The sequence below is a fragment of the Microplitis mediator genome, chromosome 10 (genome assembly GCF_029852145.1).
Source record: "Microplitis mediator isolate UGA2020A chromosome 10, iyMicMedi2.1, whole genome shotgun sequence".
Classification (NCBI taxonomy): domain Eukaryota; kingdom Metazoa; phylum Arthropoda; class Insecta; order Hymenoptera; family Braconidae; genus Microplitis; species Microplitis mediator.
Window position 1 is genome coordinate 8,189,763 of NC_079978.1, and position 23,912 is coordinate 8,213,674.

Consider the following 23,912-nt stretch of genomic DNA (forward strand, 5'->3'; position numbering starts at 1 on the left):
TAATTATAATATATTATTTAATATCTTTCCGTTGGTCTCGCGTAAAGAAACGGATAGTTCAGGCTCTCCAGCCGTTCAATCTCGTGTTCTCGAAAGTTCCGTCGCGTCATTTGTCGTTAATATCTGGTCTAAACTCTGTAATAATTATTCAAGGCTCCACAGCCAGAATAAAAATAAAGTTATCGCGTAAATAATCCGGTCATTAAAACTATTAATTTATTAATTTATTCCAGGCTCTCCAGCCGTTATAAATTAATTTATTAATTGATCTTAAGATTAATACAGGCTGGAATTTATTCCGTCGGCCGCATTAATTCTAAGATTCATTAATTCAATCGATTTACTCTATCAACGTCAATAAAATCGGGAACCGTGTGACGCCAATTCACCGGCCGAAAATTCTAGTCAACCCGAAATCAAATTCTAGTCATTACGTGATTATTAAATTAATTTTAAGTTAATTAAAATATCTAAAAACTAAATAAAAGATACTAGAGTTTGGGTAAATTAAACTGTGAGTAAAATTGAGAAAAACGGATTATTTTGAAAGTGAAATAAATTTAATTGTGAAAATTGTCAGTGAAAAATTTAGGAATTGAAAGTTATAAATGAATAATAATTGTGGCAAATTAATTAGAAAAATTTAATCAGAGAAAATAATGAGTGGAAAATTTATAAGTGGTAAAATTAATTAATTTATAATTTACATTAAACAAAATAAATTAATTGATTGGAAATACAGTGAATTATAGTATGAGAAAATTGTGAGTATTGAAAATTATGAATTGTAAAATTAAAGGGGGAAAAGTAACTGAGTATTGTTAAAACTAGAGTCAAATTAATGTTAGTTAAAAGAAACTGTGTCTGTGATGTAAGTCCGGTGGACAAAGATTAAGTTAGGTTTAGGATATGTCCGGTGGACACTAGGAAATAAGAATATGCGGGTTAACGTCCTGTGGACGGTTTTTTTTTAGTAATTAAGGAAAATAAGGTCTAACGTCCGGTGGACGGTTTTTTAATCAAAGTGTATTAAGGTTCAAGGTTTAACGTCCGGTGGACGGTTTTTTAATGAGAGTGTGTGTGTGTGTGAGAGTGTGGAAAACGTCCGGGAGACGTAGTAAAAATTAGTTTGTCATAAGAATATTAGTTTGTCATAAGAATATTAGTTTGTCATAAGTACACGTCCAGGGGACGCATTTAGTTTGTCATAAGTAATTAATTGTTATAAAAAGGTTAAATAAATAATAAGCAAGGTGCTTAAGGTTATTAAAATTAAAAGTAAAGTTTAAATAAATTTATTTCAGCCTGTTCACTATTCCTCTCCTCTCTCACAAAATATAAAATTTACGAACGACCCTGAGCATATAAAATAAATACAATTAACATCCGGTTCTGGAAGGCCGAGTCCATCTTCCAGTGGCGCCCTAATATTCGACTATAATACTTAGGTGCGACCAGACTTGGCAAGCTAAACACTCTGTCATAACGGTGTGAAAGAAAACACTCATACCGTGTTAAAAATACACCACTTGATATTTCATACCAATAAAATTTCACACCGTCAATTCACACCAAAAAGTTTTTACAGTGTAGCTAGAACTCTTTTTCAATTATAAATAAAAAGTATTAGCAAGTTTCTACCTATTGAATTTGTTGAAGATTCGTAATAAGCATTGACAGCATACGGATTACGCCATCTAAAAAATATTAATTACATCAGTTATTTTAAATTTACATAAATATATAGGGTGGGGGGGGGGGGCACAACGAGATATCTAAGAGTAAAAAATGAAAAATAAAATAAAAGTTGAAAATTTTATGTAGGAGCTAAAAAATATTTAAAAATTTAGTTTTACAATTTTGTTTCAATGGAGTTATAGTTAAACGTAATTTTTCTTAAAAAAATTTGTAATTTGGTAAAATATAATTTGTCAGTTTACTCTATTGTATCCCATATTCCGCGATATTAATTGATCAATTATCTTATTTATTGAATAGACAACTCACCTATCATTTAATGTTCCTCGTAGAACTTGGTCCTTCAGGTTACGAATTTGTCGAAATCTTTTAATGACAGTTGTAAAAAAATCTGGCTCGATAGTTACCTTATTAAAAAAAAACCATAAAATAATTATTACTAAACAGTAATTCAGTACTTAGACGGTTGATTAGACAAAAGTGCTATAAGATTACCTTAGCCATTTCATGCGCCAATAAAGACTTATTATGAAAACCAGGCCAAACGTGAAACTTGCCTCGCAGCTCAGTGAGCTTCAGTAAAGATTGTGCCCTGGTATCATCATCGAGCCAAGATTTAACTAATATCCTTTCTGCTAATGTTTCCTTAACTCGCTCGAATAAATTATTGACCTAAATAACAAATCAATTCAAGTAGCCCTTTCACGTTGTACTATAAATTATTATCATTATTTATTTTAGTATTCGGTAAACTCACTCGACCGGCCAGTAATTGTAAATATTGAGGTTTATATTGTTGTACATATAAGGCTCCAACCATTTCAGAAAATAAATTTCTTGTCAATTTACTGCAGGAAACATTCCAATTGTTGCTGGCAGTTACGTTCACAATGTCATGAAGTGTATCCACTGCATACAAAAGTAGCAAACCATTGTGAACAACTCTAGATATTAAAATATTAAATTATTGTTATTATCGATGTCTATTTTTATTTTTTCATAAATATTTTTAAAATACCATCGGAAATTATGATTATTATTTCCAAATAATTTTAAATTTCTTGTCTTTTACAAGAAATATCTACCATTATTGTTATTTTTTTTTCAATATTTGTGAAAATTTATAGCAGTAAATATATCTGGAAATTCTACTCATCGTAAATTATAATTTGTTCGTAATTTATACAATTCTAAATGGCGGACGTTTAAATTCTCTTACTTTGAAAATATAAAATTAAATTTCTTGAAAAGAAACTCATTTTACGCAAGTATTAAATATTCAATTAGTTTTTTTTATAGCTCTCTTAATTGGGTTAAAAAAATGAATAAAAAAATTTGTTTTGTTTAAAAAAAAATCCGTGGACTGATTCAATTATTAATATACAAGTGTAACTTATAATTAAAATCTGGAAAACTAACTTTTCCCATTTAATTTCTTATAAATAATAGAGACATAAAAAAATTTTTGAACAAAAAATTTAGAAAATTAATTGAAATAATTTTAAGTGCTATGGTTTTTTTTTGTAATTAATTAACAAATTACTTGAATTAATGAGCTAATTAAAAATTTATGAGAATCCTGATATAAATTTAATAATTACTCGAGCACTCACGTAGTAACGAGTTGCGAGTTATTAAAATTATTATTTTTCACTAAAATTCCAGTACATCGTTGATTGTACACAATAAAATAAATTAACGTTAAAAATTTTAATTGTAAATTCAGACATTAATTGTCATTAACAAGTTGATATAATTTTGATTAATAACTAGATGAATATTTATATATCCTAATTGGTTTATTTGTAAATAACTAGACACAACATGCTCGCTTCGCTCGCCTTCATTCTTTCAAAAATCCCGCCACTATCTCAGTCGACCAATCGACAAGCGAATAAAATAGTCACAGAAGTGACGTGAAACGATACGACATCCGGCCATCAACTTTTTAGAAGAGGATTGAGAAAAAAAATTTTCACAAAAATTAATACATGACCGAACAAACTAAGAATTGTCCAAAAATATAGTAATTTTTCAATAGCACAATAATTAATCGCTTCGTTCCGTTTATTGTACCTCGTTCGTCCCTATTAAAGCGATAATCACATTTTAATAAGTAACCGTATATACACCGTAAAAAATCGAAAGTGCATTCGGAGTTATTAAGGATTTCAATCCTAATTCACTCCGTCGCTCGGAGTTTCGGAGCTTTTGGAAAAAAAATTACTCCGCATACGGCGTAAATATGGTGTTTGTTCTTTCATCGGAGTGATTAGGATTTTATTTGTCCATGCTCACTTCGACGGAGTTTTAATATTAAAGTTTACTCCTCTTCGGAATGCATTTCACTCCGAGGGGATTAAATAAATAAATAGTCATCCGCTCCGCATTCACTCTAGATTTAATCCGCGTTCACTCCCCAAATTTTTTACAGTGTAGTTTACATTGTAATTTTCATTATTTGTTAAATTTTTAGCATCAATAGTCATGGTAGTCAATATAAAAATTATACATTGTAAAAAATTGGCAGTGAATTCGGATTTTATTTCACTCCGAATTCACTCCATTACTCAAAGTTCCGGAGTTTAAAAAAACCGCTCTGCATACGGAGTAAATAGGGAGTTTGTTCTTTCAGCTGAGTGATTTTCGAGTGGTCTGGATTTTATTTCAATTTGCATTCCCCCCAATTCGGAGTTTTAATATTAAAATAAACACTTTTTAGGAGTGAATTTCACTCCGAACCGGATTTCTTATACTAAACTAAACTCCCCTTTGGAGTGAATTTCACTAGGGGATTAAATAAATAAACAGTCATCCGCCTCACATTCACTCTGGATTTACTTCGCGTTCACTTCGCTAATTTTTTATAGTGTATGTTTTAATGGTAAATTAAAAATTTTAAATATACAGATAGCATTTTTTTTGACTAGTGACAGTTTTAATTGAAAATCCAGCTTTTTAATTTTTTTAGAATAGTAATTATTACATTTTTATGATCCTGAAGTTAGCAGACAATTAAAAATTTTCAAATTTTGTTTTCGATGATTTAATTTAAAAAAGAAAAAAAACTAATAATATGCACATCTAGAAAATTACAAAAACTACAGGTGCAATTTTTTTAAATATTTTTTTTTAATTTATGGGTTTTTAAAAAATTCAAAATTTAATAGACATCGGCTAACTTTAGTATCATATATTTTTCTCTAGTGTAACTAAATTGAGTAAAAATTTTTTTAAAAATTTGACCTATAACCCATAGTTAATCTTGTTATTTGTACACTGAGTATTTAATGAATATAATAATAATTTTTTATAATAATAGCGACCGCATAATGTGATTATTAGTTTAATACATTTTACTCATGTTAATGGTGATATACAAATGGCTTTGAATAGAGAGGACTTTGAATAATCTAGCATTGCATTTAAAACTAACAGTTAGCCATCCCTAACGCTAGTTGTCAGTGTAGATGTATAGTATTTGAACACCTGTGACCGTTTTCCACTGATTATCCCAACTATTTCGACTGTTGTATAGATATAGTCGATCAGGAGTTTAAGCACACAGATGTTGCAGATCATTCCCGTGGGTATACCTATGAATTCTCTAGATACTTTACATACCTAATGATTGTCTATTGCTATCGTGAATATTCTAGGTTTTGGTATGAGTATCATCTACGAATATTTGTACAGCTAAATGTTTTTCTGCATAGACAACTACATTTGACCTCCATTATTTACTTGTGAAGAATATGTTATATTTATAGACCTATTTGTTTTTAGTGAAGGATGAGTATTATTTAAATTAATTGAATGTCATTTAATTTTATTCAAAGTAAATCAAATAAATCAAACGTTTAACAATAAAAAGTAAATTAACTGTCACTTTTAATCGAAAGCTTTTAACTGAGTGAGTTTTATTGTTAAGTAAAAAGGTTTTTATTTTAGTCGCGTATTTCATTTGAACAAACGTATGCCGAGCGGAATATAAAAAATTGTTGTAAAAATAAATATTGTAGTTTTGAATTTAAAATTCTAAATATTCAGCATCAAGTGCCAGAAATGTTTTATTAAGTGTCACCTACTTTATCTGAATGATAAATTATTTAAAAAATTTGAGGATTTACATTTTGAAAATATGATTATTCAGTTGAACTTTAGAATTGATTTTATAAATAATAAATACCTTAATATGATAAAATATTAAGACATTTATATGTTCGAAATCGATGACTTAATTAAAGTTATTATGCATATTTTGTTCCACATTTATAACATAAATGTCAAAAATTTTTCCACAGAAATAAGTCTGAATTAATTGTATAAATTCGATGATTGAAAATCAAATATTTAAAACTGTCAGATCGTTATTTCCGTTCCGCTATTACAATTTATCAGTTTTTAAAATTTTTACATCAAATTGTGTGACCTATGTTTTCTCTCTTGTTTGTATTTTTAAAAAATTAACCATCGCAATCAATGTAAACATTTGATACTTTACATTTTTTACATAAAATTCAGATTAAAAGTGAAATAAAATATTGATTCACTATATTAGGTAACCGCACAGGTCAAAAAAAAAACTTGGTTTTGACTTTGGACTTATTTGGTTTACTGTTGAGTTAATTAACTTGATTTTGAATACCCTTACTTTTTTAACTTCACTATAACTTTTTTAACTTAAAAATTCAAGTCAAGTTTGACTTGGATTTGACTTAAAAAATTTAAGTCAAATTGAAGTCACTTTGACTTGGATTTGACTTAAATTTAAGTCAACTCAGTCAAATCCACGACAACGTGACTTTAATTTGACTAAGTTGGCGTAAATCGGTACTAAGACAACTCAGGCAAAAGCAAATTAAAACCGAATGTGTTTTCATATCTTAAAATATGTTTTTTATTTATTAAAAAAAGAACTTAAACTAGACTTGATTTTGACTTGCGAGATTCGCTTTATTTTCAGTTTTTTAAAATTACGTCAAAATAATTATTTTTTTTTACCCAGGCGTAAACGAATCGGTTACTAAAAAAATTAATCTCTAAAAATTTTATTTATGCATTTTTTTTTTCTCTCTAAATACTCAGTAAGTAAATTATTTGATAATTAATTTGATTAAAAACTTTTATTAAATAAATTTACTAGTTTATATTCAGGAAGTAACTTAATGACCGTGAGCTATAATAACTAATAATAAAAATAATAATAATAATAACCTGTTTGAAAATTGATTGAGCAATTTCCCCAAACTTCTAAAATATCGAGGCGCAGTTATGTAGACATACACAAATTGATCATCGGTAGTTCCATGCTTGTACAAATCGTTAAAAGTATCCTTATCCACAGTGATATTCAACAGCGTCTTCCACCTTATCTAACCGAGGAACAACCATATAAATAACAGAGTATAATATTTCAACTGTACATTAAATAATTATTTATCTCTCTTTAATTAACATACATAATTGAAGTTATCCTGAAGGTACGTCAGATTATACGGGATGTATACTCTTTGATCAACATCAACCCAATTATATAAATCTTTTTGCCGTGGATATATCTAGAAAATTAAATTATATACATACGTGCACTTTCAAGTACAGAGAATTCAAAGTTATATTTATAAATTACTTTTAAAAAAAAAATTTAATCCGTAAATAAATAAATAAAAATTATTTGATACCTTGCTAAGAGATAAACAAAATTGTAAAAGAAGATAAGTTTCATATGAACGCTCTCGTTTCTCCATGTTCTCTGGTAAATATTGATGAAGTATTTTTTCTATTTTTCGACATCTATATTCATCTCTTGAATTCTGTAAATTAATTAAAACTATTGAATATTTTATATAACTTTTACAATAAATATATTTTTTTATTATCTTATTTTAAATATTTAAGATGTTAAAACTTGTGTTTTATTCAAATGTAACATCCGTTACAATATACGATCTTATTCACGTACGTTATCGAATGTCAAACGATTGATTTTATTCGATGGACGTGAGTAAAACATTTATTGAAATAATATTGATAGAATGTATAATATAAAATGTAGTTGATATGTAGAATACTGAGTATTCAAAGTTATATATTTCAATATTAATTAGTAAATACTACGTAACTCTGCTACTGTAGGTGTATTTATAAAGTGAATCGATTAAATGTCTAGCCGATATGGAATTACTAATTAAAATGCTTCAAGTACATGGCATACTTCGAAAATTTTTGTCAACAGAATTTAACACATTTAATTATTTAGCCCTTTTTACTTTAATTACTAATTTGAATATAATTGTCAGATAAGTGATATTTTATTTATAGAGCAGAAACAGAGTTTAAACTATTAATTTTAAATGTGCAAAATTTTTTATTAAGCTACGAGTTACATATTTTATGACTTTTAAAGTCTGGAACTCCTGACATTTGTCACGAGAATATGTCATTTTAAAAACGTTGAGCTCTCATTTTGGGGATTATCAGATAAAAAATTGATACACTGTAAAAAATTTCCGTGCAAAAATGGACCCGGAGAACTTTACACGGCCGTGTAGTGTGAAATAATGGTGTAAAATTCTCTCGGTGGAAATTTTCCATCCGTGTAATTTTAACACGGTGTAATTTACTTTTTTTACACCATTCCGTGTAACTCGTAATTTTGATTAATGAGCAACAAAAAATCATTAAATATTTTTAACTACGTAATCAATAACTAAATTAATTTTATTTAGATATTAAATAGTATTTTGAACATTTAAATATTTTTATGACTAATTTTCTTAACGCAAAATTATCATAAATTATACATTTACATGTTTGGCGGTGTAAATATTTTAAATTCACACTGCCTAAATTTAACACCGAATTTGGTGTAATTTTCACACCAAAATTTTTACACCGAGAAATTTACACTACAGCGGGTCCAAAAATTTTTTTACAATGTAGGATCTTTACAGAGATAAAGTATGAGAGTTTAATTGAATTCAAATTTAAAAAAAAAGTAAAGAATACTTTTTACTAATTTTTGTTCGAGTGTTTCAATTAAAACGCGGAATAAAATAATTAATAATTGACGGTTCGAAAAGAGAAAATCGTTATAATATAGGGAGAGATGGAGTTGAATGAGTAACTAATAATTTAGTATAATTATATTGGAATTATAATTGGTGAGATACGACATTTTTTTTTAAATAAAATGTCATGGAAATCACTATTTTATTGATTTGAATTTTTTCGTTATAATAAAATATAACTTTTAAAGTTCACTAGTGTCTTTAAAAAATTAATTTATTGTAAAATTGTGAATAATCCAAAGTAATATTGATTAAAAAAAAGCCACTACATTCACTAAGAATAAAAAAAAATTTAGTTTGTTAAGATCAAAAGTAAACATTTTTCCATTAAAATAATTCAATTTTATTTCCATTGGTATCGACAAAACTTTGTAATAAAAATATTTATTTAAAACTTCATTGGTCATTCTATTGTTCTCAGAAATAAAAATTATTTTCTCTCCACAATGAGAAGTGAAATTTATTTTCAGAATAAAACTCAACGGAAATCGTCAATACTTTATAAATTTCAATAATGGCATTATGTTTTAGTGTCGATTCATTCTACATTTTATTACTAAAAAATTTATTTTAAGAAAATGTAATAAATTTTAGATGTAATTCATTTTTTCTTATTCAACTGATTGACGAGTTATTGAGTATACGTTATTTTGTTTGATAAGAAAATATTGAAAAATTCTTATTGAATATCAATCAAATTAACAGAAACCCTTAAAAATTTATGTGAGTTTGAGAGGCTTATCGTTAAGATAGACAGATAGTGTGATTGAATTTGCTGACTACTCATAATATTGATATATATTTTGAACAATCTATAATTGAGGTTTTTGTCTTGTCAGCATCGGGATATAAGTTATTGCTTTAATACCGACGATAATAGCTTGAAATCCTTCATTAATTTGATTTGATTCCTCGCGTATATCAATACACTATATAGACATATCTATATATAAATTTAGTGAACGCGGAATTAGAGCAGAGTGCAAATGTAAAATAATCCAAAACATTTAAAAATTATTGTCGGTCTCTTACTCCACACTATAAGTATTTTATAAATAAATTCTTGGAGCCATAAAGCAACAGAAGAATTTCCAAGTTTCTTAATATCTGTTGAGCTACATATCATTTTTAGAATAAAGTATATAAAAATACAGTTTAATTTATTTTTATGAAATATATAAAGTCAAAAATTTATTAAGTGTATTTTTAAATTTTATTACAGCATACACATTATAATAACAGTATACTATGTTATTATAACTTTTTTTTTCTTTATTAAAAAATATAAAAAGTCTGGGGCTCCCGATTCAATAAAAAAAGTTTTGAAAATTTTTCATTAGCAAGTGTCTGTTCCTATTGATTAAATTTTGAATTATTGATCTTGTCAGTCGGTTAGCTCGGTCGCTACTATAATCATCACAGTAAAATCTGACTTTCTGACGGATGGAAACTATTGAATAATATTCCTAAAACTGGTAAATTCGAAAGCTATAGAACTGAAGTATACAGCGACTATAAACTTTGTTAAAGTTTTAAACTTTCTGAATATTACTTTTTCAGCAGATGAAAATTTTTGAATTAGAAAAAAAAAAAATATTACCTATTTATGTTTATATAGAAATTTATACTTTTAAATTTAATATTTGTAAACATTGCACCAACTTTAATAAAATAGAATGAAGATTAAATATTTTCTAGAAAAAAATATATCTATATACATTTTGAAGTAGAATGAATATTTTCGGGTAGTAATACAAAGAATAATTGTATGCAGTGAATAAAACCAAGATTTTTTATAGTATTTTTTTGACATTCAAAAATAGTCTCTATCAAAAGTTTTAACGAGTTCCATCATTTTTCACAGTTAAATCCGTATATCAAATCCTGGAGCTGCATCATCTAACGGATTTATCCGAGGATTTGCATAATTTTAAAAAAGATTTTACGATCAAGTACTACCAACGATGATTAGAAATTAAAAACTCATCGTTCAATTTTTATTTGACACAAAATAAATCAAATTATTAATTTACATTACAATCATCCCATATATTATAGGCTTAGGATTTTTATAATTAAACTCGAGACAAAAAAATCCCTTAGATTTTTACTTTTACAAAGAAAACGTTTGTTTGAAAATCTTAATTACTTTTGTAAATAAAATAAAATAAGTAACATCTATTTTTAAGACCTTAATTAAAAGACTAAAAATATTGTCAGTGTAATTAAAAACTTTCACTTTAGAAATATAATTTAAGATATTATATACATATATATATCATCTTTAGCTTTTATTCTATTTATTTAATTCAAGAGTTATTCTTGCACAAAAACATTTACTCTACATAAACGTTGAATTTGAATTTAAATTTAGATTTAAAAATTAAATATCGTGCTAAATGTAATTAGAGATAAATTTATTTTTAAACTAAAAATTTTAATTTTTGGTCAATATTAATTTTTAAATTAATCTCAGGTTTATTAAATTTGATAATAATTACCTTGATAACGGTGTACGCTTGACTCTCAGCAGGATTTGATCTTTTTTTACGGATTACTTTCTTCATACTAGCTTCCGCGTGCCATCTAGGTCCGTCTTTCTGCGAATTAAAAAACCATTTACTATCAAAAATTAACGCGTGATTCTGACGACATTAAAATGTCTTTTTACTTTCATAAAAAAAAATTTACGTCATCGTGTCTTTTAATGTGTCCGGAATCGATACTTTAAGGATAATTCGGATTTCTGTCTCTTATTTTCAATAAAAGTTTAATAGCTTTTGAGGCATTTAAAAGATTTTTACGGAAGGGTAAAGCAGCTAATTGCCAATTTCCTACTAGTCTTCAGTCTTCGATATACATATATTTTAAGAAAATTATTTCGAATCCATAAAATTTCGATTGTATTAACTCTTGTTTAATGTCTTGTTAAAAGTTAAAATTTCTTTTTATTCCATTAAATCAAATTTATTTACATTCATCTATTATTTATTGTGATCATTAATTATGAAAAGTAGTATAATTTTGGAAAACAAAAAAAAACTGTGCCAAGTTAAAAAAAAATAAAATGAAATAAAAGCGATTTAAAGTTTAAGAAAATAATGTTTTTACTACTGAAACAAATACTGAGAAAACTTGCCAAAAGTAAGATCGTTTTGCATAAAATGCATATAATACAATTTTATATAATTCTTAGTGGTTATATTGATTTTTATTGTCCATAAAAAGGGACATATTTATTTTTCAATATCATACAAGTACTCAAATAAATATTAAATTCAAACGTTATTTTTCCTTTTGAATTTATTGATAGTAATTGATTTGACAACAAAATAGATCATAATTTCCAATAACACATTTACTGGATTTGAATATTTAAAAAGTTTGCTTACGTTAAAAAAAAAGTAATCGAGTAAAAGTTTCTTGAAGAAACAATGTGTATTTACATTGCGGAATAAACGTAAATATTATGGTTATTCTTATTCACGGAGTGAATTTTATCACAAAATTTCATAGCTAGTAAAATTCATAAAATGTTATGCTGAAAAAATTTTAATTTTAATAATTGAGAGGGAGAGTCTGTGATGATTTTTATCAATAGCTTTAAAAGTTATTTTTATATGAGAAAAAAAAAAGTAAAGTATATTACTACTGTCATTTATTGCGATATTTCTGTTATTATCAATATCTGAGAGCTCAAAAATGTTATTGAAAGCTACAGAAGCTTTATTAAATATGACATATATCAGATACGTAATATTGAAGCCTGACGGGTCGAATCACAAAAAGTATGTAGAAGTTGAGAAAAAAAATAAACAATTGAAAATATAAAAGTAAATCGGTTATTAGCCAAAGTTCATGAAGCCGCAAAAAGAAAATTTATGCTTGCCAACGTAAAAGATAGCTGTAAAGTCATAGCGGGATATTAGAAGTTTTGCCGTATCGTCAATGCACATTTTGGCTGAGAGCCAATGCAACCCATGCCCTGTTCCATGTTACATATCCTCTTAGTCTCGAGATCGACTTCTCGCGGCTCCAGACTGTCGTGCCCAACTGATAGATATCCAACTGATGTTGCAACCGATTCCTTTAGACTATTTCTTTTTACAACATATCCTCAACTGTCTTCGTGTCATTAATAATTACAATTACAGTTATTTTTTCTCTACCAACTCTTTTTATCTTACTTTCTGCTTCAATCAATACATAGTAGACCCTAACATAAATTGCTTTCTTGATTTGTTTATTTTTTAAGTTTTAAATAATTTTTTATTTTTCCAATTTTCTTCCAAAACTTCTGTTTAATTTTTTAGGTAGACTTTTTTTATTAAACTCATTTTTAATTGTTTACAAGAATAAAATATTTAAACAAAGTAATCGGATACCATTACTCTTTAAAAACGAATTAGTAGAAATCACGTTACAATCGCTATTTGGCAGTGAAAAGTCACTTATTGCCAGTGAAAAATATACCACTATTTGGATTAATGACATCCTTTTCACTAGTAAACAGTGAATAGTCACTATTTTCACTATTTCAAATTTAAGAGAGTAGATATTAATTTATATTTATGTGAAAAAATGAAATGTAATTTGAAATTTTGATATTGTCAGTTTGTCTGTTTGTATGTTTTGACATTAGAATGTGGGCAAATCTGATAAAATCGAAACTGTACATTGAGTAGGCTTATCTCTTTCAGGATTTACTGTCAATTCGTTTAGAGTATAAAATCTATTGAAAATTTTTATTTATTTTTTAGTAATTAAAATATTTTAATTCTCAGACCTTTTCAAAAATAGTATCAGGAAAAAAAATTTAGCTCTAGATCAAATTTTTTTAAAATTTTATTTTCAATGAGTCAAAATTCTCTTCAAAATCAAAAATAAAATTTTATTCGTATAACAATTTGCTCTTATTTAACTTTTTTACACGTAAATCTACACAGGCCTCCATAAATCTAATTAATTAAAAAATTAAACCCATGTAGGTCTGAGTAGAATGCGGGATTTAAGTCTTCGTTGATCTGAATTATTTTTTCCCTAGCATACAATAATTCATTCAAAAATTATGTTAGTTACTGTGAAAAAAAAAATCTAATTTATTTCATTTAATTACAGCAGTTTCTTCATGATGTAGACCTAAAATTCCGGTACTACTTTATCTGAGTAAACTTTTATGTATTAAATTTTATTTATAGTCATAATTGCCTAATCTTGTTAAAAATAATTTTGTCTAGAAATATTTTTTATTTATTTTTTCAATATTTACTCATCATAATTGTTTTCGAAATAATACGTAATAGTTTATCGCATTAAAAAAGTAATTTACCTGAAATTTTTAAATCATGAGTAAGTAGACAGTTAAATAATCGATTGACTAAAGAATTTTATAAATTAAATCAAATAAATAAAACTAACTATTGAAATTTCGTGAATTTTAATAGACATTTTTTTGTCGTAACGCAAATATTTAAGGTGTGTAATTAGAGCATTTTGAAATAAAATTTTTTTTAAAACTAAAGTGCTGCAAGTATTAAAAAAATATGAGATAGAATTCGACTTACATATTTATTCGAGAAAAACGAATCTGCTAAATGTCTCGAGGGCAGATCGAGAAAAACTGATACCCGTGAGTGATCGTACAAGTCGACATCAACATAGAAATCAAAAAGAGGTGCGCCATTTATTTTAAGAAGTGTCGCCACCAGAAGAGTTATATCCGTTGAGGCTGATGATTTTGGAGGTATATAGCCACCCGATTCTTCTAGCAGCGAATAAACTGTCAATCAAAAAATTTCATTTAATGTGTCACGTAATATTTTCTTACTCACACTTTTATTAATTTTTTTATTTTATTTATAAATATCCATCATATCTCTTTTAAACATTCATACTTATGAAATACATTATCTTCATGAACTTCCTTTCTATAAAGTTTTATTGCTAACTCAATAGACCGTGGTAATGAAGATAACTCTTGGTGGAATGTTACAAAATTACTATAAAAAATATTGGGGAAATAGCTGTAATAAATAGTCATTAACAAAATAAATGACAAAAAAATAAAATGGTATAGACTTGACCTTGTTTTGAAACTATAAATGAATGAAAGAATAAAAGAGAGAAATAGTGGTACCGGAAACAACTTTATTTCCGGGTCGTACTCGATCGTTTTCCAGTGTGTGCTATACACTTAGACAAGAAAGTACTTGCGAGATTCTTTTATCGGGATAACAAATTGAGTTCTAAAAAAAAAAACATCAGATATGTTTCGTATTATATATTTATAATAAAAATATTTGGCAGGACCGAGCAAAATATAGTACCTGAAAATTACTTTTTTTAAACTGTCTTAAGTCGTAATTTGTTACTTTTGCGATTATTTTTAGACACTTTAAAGTGCAAGGTAATTATGTTCTACAAAATGATTTCGGTTTTACTCTAAAATTAATTTTGCGTTTTATAATCAGAAATTTAATCAAAATCGTAATTTTTGTCGGCCAACGCTTTCTTTTACAAATATGTTCAATGCTTCACGGTCGTTACTTTTTACTTGTCTTTATTTTTTCGGGTTAAAAGCTTTTTTTACACCCGTTTTTATTGAACAAATTTTAATAAATTAATAATACGGTACTACTACTAATATACTTGACAAAATATTTTTTATAAATTATTGATAAAATTTTTCCATCCATTTTTCGTTTAGCAGTTAGTAAAACTCGACATTTTTAACTGCATTAAAAATTGTTTCAAATTTTATCTCAATACCAATTTGAAAAAAAAAATATTGCAAATGGTATTTCAAACGCTACAATTTTTCACGAATATAGTGCTTGTATGTTTTTAAATACTAAAAGCATTTTTTACCACACTGATAAAGCTATAAAAATATATACTCGTATTGTATAGAGATATACATCTAAAAAGTTGACGGTATTTTGAAATAGTTTGATGCTTTTAAAGAGCTTTCTCAAAGGCCTCGTGATATATACTCAGATTGCAAGAATTTCATCTCATCACATGTGTACATAAAAGCTCTGCTTTACCTCTTGTATAGATAGTAAAAGGTGATATATAAACCAAGATAAAGTTAAATCAATACAAAGAAAGCAGACGTAGAAAAAAGTCCATCTGGAGAAAGGTAATTGACCGATTGTGACTTACATTCCGTGACGTGAATTTTTGATCAAGGACTTTTATTACTTAAATTTAAAAAATGATCATCAGCTAACAAACAAAAAGGTATGTAGACAGAAAATAGAGTACTGAGCATAGAGACTTACGATAGATTGGGTCGTATTAAACGTGACAAGCAAAAAATAAAATAAAACTCTCTGTTCTTCAGATCTTTTATCTTTCGGATATTCTCTACTGCAATATCGCGTACACAATATCTATAAAAAAAATTCAGTAACGTCGATTGTAATTCGTGTAATAAACTAGTTAATAGCGTAGTTTCATTACTTACTCTATCATCATCAAATTTAACAGTAGAATACACATTTTTCTTTTATAAAACTTGAAATTAAATTTAGTTTATTTATTAAATCAACTTCAACCTTTCAAATTTATGATTAGATTTTTGAACCTTCATTTCATTGTACATTTTATATATATATATATATATATATATATATATGTATCGTAAAAAAAATTTTTTTTTTATATTTATCACTTGATTATGAAATAAAAATAATTTTTAATTCAGAATTATTTCAAGAATTAAATTTTAAATTTAGCGTAAAATTTTTTGACTAGACATTAATAGTGACTAGAATTCTTTTATTTTATATTTCTAAGAGAGACAAAAGCCATCATAAAATCTCTTTGAGAATTTCTTGAGTGTAAGAGCCTCATTTACTTTTTTTATTTACTTGTAATTAGTTTTCAAGAACTTTTGAACTATATACAACATCGTCATTCTGTGTATACTCTTTTAGTGACAAGTAAAGAATTTTATTAAACATTTTTTATTCAGTTTTTGAATATGCTTTTTAAGCAATAAATTACTGAGTTTATCATTATTTTTTGGCAATAAATAATATTTTTGCTTTATACGGATGACTATTTCTTAACCTTGAATTTTTTACGATTTACTGCGTACTAAATCCTTGGAATCCGGTAAAAAATGATGTATATATATTTTCTCTCAGCAAAAATAAACCAAAGTCCTTGTGTATGATCTATATAACTATGGATGAAACTAATTCACGGTAAATCATTTGTACAGGACAATCCGATTGTGCGGCTCACTGGATTACCCAGTGGTCTTGTAGGGAAAATTTTCATTGCTGGACAGTAATATATTATACATATTAAATCAGCTATATAAAATAAACTAAAGATTTAATTTAATTGGTTTCTTTTTTTATTTATCAACAAAAAAAGATTAAAATTTTAATTAAAATAAAAGAAATCGGTCTATCGGTTGACCTTGCGGGCCAGCCCCAAAACTTCCCGCTGGTTTTGAGCTCTTTGAGCTCGAAAACATTATTGTTAACACATTTTCGAGCTCTTCGAGCTGGTAAGTACTTTCGTATGCCATTGTTTTCGAAAAAACCTTTTTTTAGCATTTATTTCTCCCACGATATCTCGCAAACGAATTAACCGATTTTTATGGTTGAAGTGGCAATCGACGCATTTTATTGAGTTCTAGAGCTGATTAGATTTTGAAATGGTTTGGTTGAGTTGGCTCAAAGATATTCGCAAATAACTTTTTTTTACCATTTCTTTCTCCCGCGATATCTCTCGAACAAATTAATCGATTGAGATGACTAAGGCGGCAATCGACGCGTTTTATCAAATTCTAGAGCTGATTAGATTTTGAAGTCGATCGTTCAAGTCGTTTCTGTGAAATCACTAAAAAACAAAAAACAAAATTTTTTTTTTTTTCGCAATTTGCCAATATTTTTGAGTCTACTTGATCAAATGATCTGAAATTTTTTGGAAAGTTGATGGCCAACAACATCTTTCGATTGCCATCTTAACCATCCAAATCGGTTCATTAGTTAAAAAGTTACAAAGAGTTTACATTCACACACACACACACACACACACACACACACACACACACACACACACACACACACACACACATCGGGGTGAAAACAATAACTTCCCGGACGTTTGAAAATTTACAATTTTCTTAGCGGGAAGTTAAAAAAAGAGAAAAATAAAATTTTGTGTATGACCTATGATTCATTGTATATGTTGTAAATCAAGGTCAGTGAAAACGTGATTAAAGAACATTTTTATTAATTTGAATAGTTTTTATAACCTTAATTACTATTGACGCTTTTCTTATCGCATAATTAAAGCTCGTGATTTGGTGACCGTAAACTGCTGTTTCTGTACCTACGATTTTTAATCTAGGTCAGTCTGTTATCAAGCTTAGTAAGAAATCGAAAATTTATTAATACATTATTCAAATATTTCTTTTATAAATTCAATACAATCATTTAAATAATTATTATACAAATCATTTATAAAGAAATTATCACATTTTCGAAACCGTATATTATATGTGCGCATTGATAGTAATAAATCATTACGATTTAATTGGGATTCATACACTAATTAAATTAATTTGAGTGTCAAATTTAAGTACAATTTTCGTCAATTAACTTATTTTATGAACTCGCTATTATTTTGTAAAACTATATTTGAATACATTTAATTTTCAAGGCACAATTATATTTTTCATGCACTAATCGATTTGATTTTAATCTTGAAACTGTGTTGTATAAATTATGCTAGTAGATAAGGCGCAAACCAATTAATGAAAGAGCTGATACAACAATTTTTTATAATAAAGTTACTTAAGTTTCGAAATGAAAACTAAATAGTTGAAAATTGTTTTCACACTTCATTGTGTTTCATATTATTCATTATTCTTAATATCACAATTTAAATCTTATTAACATTCAAATATAGCTCATTATTCTTTGATTACACAATATGAAATTTGAAATTAAATTCTCTTTTCACAAAATTTTTATTCAAACTAATATTGAGAAAAGCCTGGCAATATTGAGTACACGCGAAAAAATTTTTTTTTTTTAATGTTTTCTTTCATGAAATTTAACAAGTATTAATATTAAAAAATATCAAATAAATTAAGTAGACTTAATATCCTGGCAGTTATTAGCTACGAAGATAAAAAAACAATTTAAAATTTGATATTGAAAAAAAAATTGAATTAAGTATCGATGATAACGTTAAAGAAAATGTTGTTCTTTAATTTAGTACTTGTCTTTAGTAATAATTTATATATTTGTTAAAATCAATAGCTTCAATGCTATTTGCTCGCTCAAAAAAAAAGTTGGTCAAGGTTACTGATACCCTTTACATTTATTTCGCGCTTACTAATAAACTAAACTACTGCTTTTATATTACATAACAGCTAAGAACTTAAAACACGACAATAATGTTTCCTCGTTCGAGCGTTAAGTATAACGATTTATAGTTTGCCATTTACAGTTGAAGCTGGTTATAAGCACCATTGGACACTCTGCTCACTCTCACGTAAATTTGATTTTTTTTTGCAAGAAAGAGTAATGAAACGTTGTTTATGATCAGATTTTACTGTATTCACTTATTCTCATACTTTTGTTTGATTCATTCCCAAACTGTACTCTATAAAAATTTATAATTAAAAACAGTTCAAAAATTCAATCGATTCTATTTATCGACATAAAAAAATGAGTGTTTTTAAAAATAAAAACTGATTGAAATTTTTTAGTGACAAATTTTCAAGTTATCATCGAGTAATTGAACTAAAAACTGTAATTTCATACTGGTAGTATAAAAAAAATAAGATTTACGTAGTGGCATTATCCAGTAAATTTGATTTTTCGTTAAGTCGAATAAATTTACCACCGTGAATATTTTGGCTGACATATAGCTCACATAAAGAGATGCTCTCCAAGTAATTAATAAGAGCAATGATTCACTACATAAATTAACTGCGATAAGAAAATTGTAAAAGATCTAAAGTGTATATATTTTATATTGACTTAGAATACATGGAAGTCATTATCACGCCACGCTGAGATTTCGACCAATAAAATTCTATAAAGTTATCAGATTATCGATTATTCCGTAGATTTTATTCACTTGACCTATTCTTTATCATCCCTCGAGTTTTTTAAACGTTACGGACAAGGCAAGAAGAGTAATTCAAATTGAATTGTATATGTGGGAGGGCAAAAAGACGTTTAGATTCTAGACTTATAAATGTCGTAGTTTTTTGCTATCACTTTTTTTTGCCAATAATTGCACACTGTTTTAAGAAACGAACCCAATGAATTTGACATATATATATATATGTGTGTGTATTTTTTGTTTTTTTTCGTTGTGAGTAAATATTTATAAGCTAACGAATTAAGAATTAACGCTAACTAGTTGTCAATATTTAGTTAACCGTCTTTGGAAATACTTTTTTTCTATTTATTTTGATTCTTTATTTAGAAAGAAATTGTTTCAGTGTTTACACAAAATTATTTTAATTTGATATTGCCTTAAATTATCAAACTATATATAAATGCAATTTAGAAATGTTTATGTACAGGGAGTAAATAAAAGCTTGAATTTTATTTTTGTTTTTCTGATCTTTTGAACACAAATGATTATTTCATCGGAATTGTAAGTCAGATTTGCCATGTTTACTTTTTAAATTCGACAAAACAATTATTGTCATTGGTATTATCTAAGAAAAATATTGGATATTGGATATTTGTTAACGTATTTTCTTATTTGATGCTTCTACTTTAGTCAATCCTCATGACTATTCATAAATAACATTTTTAACTTCCCGCTAAGAAAATTGCAAATTTTCAAAAAAAAGGAAGTTATTGGTTTCGGTCCGATTTTCGAAAATCGAGTTTTCATCAGATGTCGACATTTTGAGGTCCTAGGAAGCTATTCTGACTATTCCCGGATGAAAGTCCGTGTGTATGTGTGTGTGTGTGTGTGTGTGTGTGTGTGTGTGTGTGTGTGTGTGTGTGTTTTTTGTCCGACGATATCTTTGGAACGAATCAACTGATTTGAACGTACTTGGTGGCAATCGAAAGAGCTCACCAAAACTTAGACTTTATTAGATTTTGGGGTAGATCGGTCATGTAGTTTACAAGTTATACGAAGAATAAAAATTAAAAAATTTTGTTGTTTTTGGTTTTTTGCATATAACTCATAAACCACTTGCCCGATTTATCTCAAAATATAATCAGTTTTAACTCTTGGTGAACTCTTTCGATTGCCACCAAGAACGTTCAAATCGATTGATTCGTTCCAAAGATATCGTCGGAGAAAAATTATAATTTTTCAGTGAAGGGATGTTTTACCGGCCTAACAAATTTTTGAGCTCAAAGAGCTCAAAAATTTACAAGTAATAATATTTCCGAGCTCCCTGAGCTCGAAAACAGCGGGATGTTTTGGGGCTGGCCCGCAGGGTCAGGCGGTTTTCAGATTTTTTTACTAAATATAGGTCATTTTATATGATCACTGATCACTCAAATGTTACAATTATTTGCATGCCGTATAATCTCTATGACATCTTAGTTTTCAAAAACGTCACGAAATTTGATTACTTTTTTTTTGTCCAATCTTTTGCCTATAAAGTAAAAGTGTATTTTTCAGCATTGTACATAAATCAAAAAATCATATTTATAATAATAATTTTTAACCTTTTGTTACTCGCGCTATGAGCATCATGATGCCGTCCTGACTCTACAACTTATGAAGATTACTTAAGAGTAGATGAGATGCTAGAGAAATATATAAGTGCGAGTAACGAACGCTTAAAGAAATTGAGAAAAAATTAATCATCAATAATTAGTGTGTCGATATATAGGCTTTATATCTTATTTCTAGCAACTTGTAAAAGTTATACAAAGCTCATCGAATACAAAAATAATTAAACTAAATTATAAATTATTTTTACCAAAAATTTTTCTATTTTTCATATGAATACCAAGAAAAATACATAAATTTTATCAAATTTTTAATTTTTTATTATACTGTAAAAAATTTCGGAGTAAACGCGGATTAAATCTGGAGTGAATGCGGAGTGATTGTGAAGCGGGCGACTGTTTATTTATTTAATTCCCTCGGAGTGAAATTCACTCCGAAGGGAAGTTTATTTTAGTATTTAAACTCTGAATTGGAGTAAATGTGGATTGAAATAAAATCCAAATCCCTACGAAATCACTCTGCTGTGAAGAAAAACTTCCTATTTACTCCTTATGCGGAGTGATTTTACTAAAAACTCCGAGTGACGGAGTCAATTCAGATTGAAATAAAATCCGTAATCACTCCAAATTTTTTACTGATTATTAAGAAATATTATGTCTCTTACAAGAATAAGAATTTAGTCGCAATAGATATGAATTTGTCAATACTGCTTTACAAATACGTGCGACATAAATTGCTTGTGTATTGGGATGTTATAATATGCAAACTATAGTTCGTAGATTATCCAACAGTACATTTAGATATGAACAGATAAAATAATATGGTAGCAAAATAAATAATTAAAATGATAATTTATGTATAAACACTCGAATACATTGTATAAAATAGTTATATTATGTCTCTTTGATATCGGAACATCAAACAATGCAAAAATATTTATACTCTCCAACAATACATTTCAAATACTATTTAATTATATATAATGATATAGATGTTATTAAAGTTGAAATAAAAAATGATCAAAAAGAGAACAGTATCACAGGGCTATGATAGAAAAATTTTTTATTGATGTTATAGAATTCATCCGTATTGCGTTGTGTTTCATATAAGTGCATATCGATAAGCTCAATTATAAATTATATATCAATAGTTAATGTGTAATTCAATAATTATTCGTTTAATATAAATATATTTGTGATTAATTAAGTAATCTGACCTCTTCACATATCGGATGTACTGCTGTGTAATGATTAACAAACCGTAGTTTGTGTTCCTGTCATACTGTGGAAGCAGTTTATGGCAAATGTACTTGCGTACCCGTTATTTACGACCGCGTTCATTAAAATGAAACTGCTGTAATATTATTATTAACATAAAATAATAAACTGATTAAAACATTATATTTAATTTATCCGCTGCATAATGTAAAAAGCAAAGATACCTATTTTTTTATGATGAGTAATAAAAACGAAGGCATTATATTTTTTATGCATCAAATCTTTTTTAGTTAACGGTCGGTAATTTGAAGGCTTACATCAGTGCTTAATGAATTTTAGCAATTCATACGTAAGAAAATGAATTATTTGTTATAATATTTTATAGCTTTTTTCATTAAAATTTTTAATGATTTTAAAAGGACTAACTCATAAAAAAAATATTAGATATTTATCAAAATTTCTAAGTTTTAATTTTTAGATTCAATAACTTTTGAGGTATAGTTTTGTTAAGAAATTAGATGAAAAGTAGCAAGAACTAAGTTGTTGAAAATGTTTTTTTTATTTCCCGAAAGTTCATCGTCTTAAATACATTTCCTAAACTAATTTTTACTCTAAAAACTTCAAAGTAGTTTTCTCTTTTTAATTCGATTAGCCAGCGAAATTGTACGATAGCATTTTGCCAAGTTCTCAACCATAAAAGCAAAAATTACACTTTTGACTCTAGTAAGTAATAAAAAAAGAAAAAATTATTTATTGCCATAATCATCCTAAAAATTTTCTTAATCACACACGATACATAGTAGAGAAGGGTGGGAGGCAAAACGGGGTACCCCCTAAAAAAGGTGAAAAAATTACTTCTGGATGTTAAATAAATTTGATTAAATTAAATTTTTTTATAAGTAATTTACATAAAGAAAAATTCCATTTTACATAATTATTGGATACAAAAGAAGAAAAAAAAATTTTTAATAGTTTTTATCATAAAACAAAAGTCATTAATATTCTTCGACTGCCTCTCGATTTTTGAAAAAGTTTAACAACAAAAATTAAAAACGATGCTCAATTATTTTTACAAAAGTAATTTTGGAATGTTTAAAAAACATTTAAAATAAAAAAAATTTTTTTAATAAAATTTTGGGGGTACCCGTTTTGCTCGCACAACTCTGTATTGATCCCCCCTCCCACGCTTTATCCCCTATACTTCTATATAAAATCTGATTAAAAATATTTTTCA

At 27.0% G+C, this 23,912-nt stretch overlaps 1 protein-coding gene across 7 annotated transcripts in view; it reads right to left on the reverse strand.

Moving 5' to 3' along the window:
- The window catches only part of LOC130675737 (endothelin-converting enzyme 1-like), a 46,994-nt gene that overhangs the window by 5,653 nt on the left and 17,429 nt on the right, over window positions 1-23,912 (reverse strand). For all 7 annotated transcript variants that reach the window (XR_008991331.1, XM_057481573.1, XM_057481574.1 and 4 more), the window contains exons 5-13: window positions 14,336-14,550; window positions 11,273-11,371; window positions 7,383-7,514; window positions 7,161-7,259; window positions 6,916-7,073; window positions 2,456-2,642; window positions 2,194-2,370; window positions 2,008-2,105; window positions 1,642-1,697 (exon numbers count right to left, since the gene is read on the reverse strand). Coding sequence is in view for 6 of the 7 variants with exons in the window: in XM_057481573.1 (XP_057337556.1) it covers window positions 1,642-1,697; window positions 2,008-2,105; window positions 2,194-2,370; window positions 2,456-2,642; window positions 6,916-7,073; window positions 7,161-7,259; window positions 7,383-7,514; window positions 11,273-11,371; window positions 14,336-14,550 (1,221 nt within the window). In the remaining variant the exon portion in view is untranslated. The remainder of the gene's footprint in view (window positions 1-1,641; window positions 1,698-2,007; window positions 2,106-2,193; window positions 2,371-2,455; window positions 2,643-6,915; window positions 7,074-7,160; window positions 7,260-7,382; window positions 7,515-11,272; window positions 11,372-14,335; window positions 14,551-23,912) is intronic.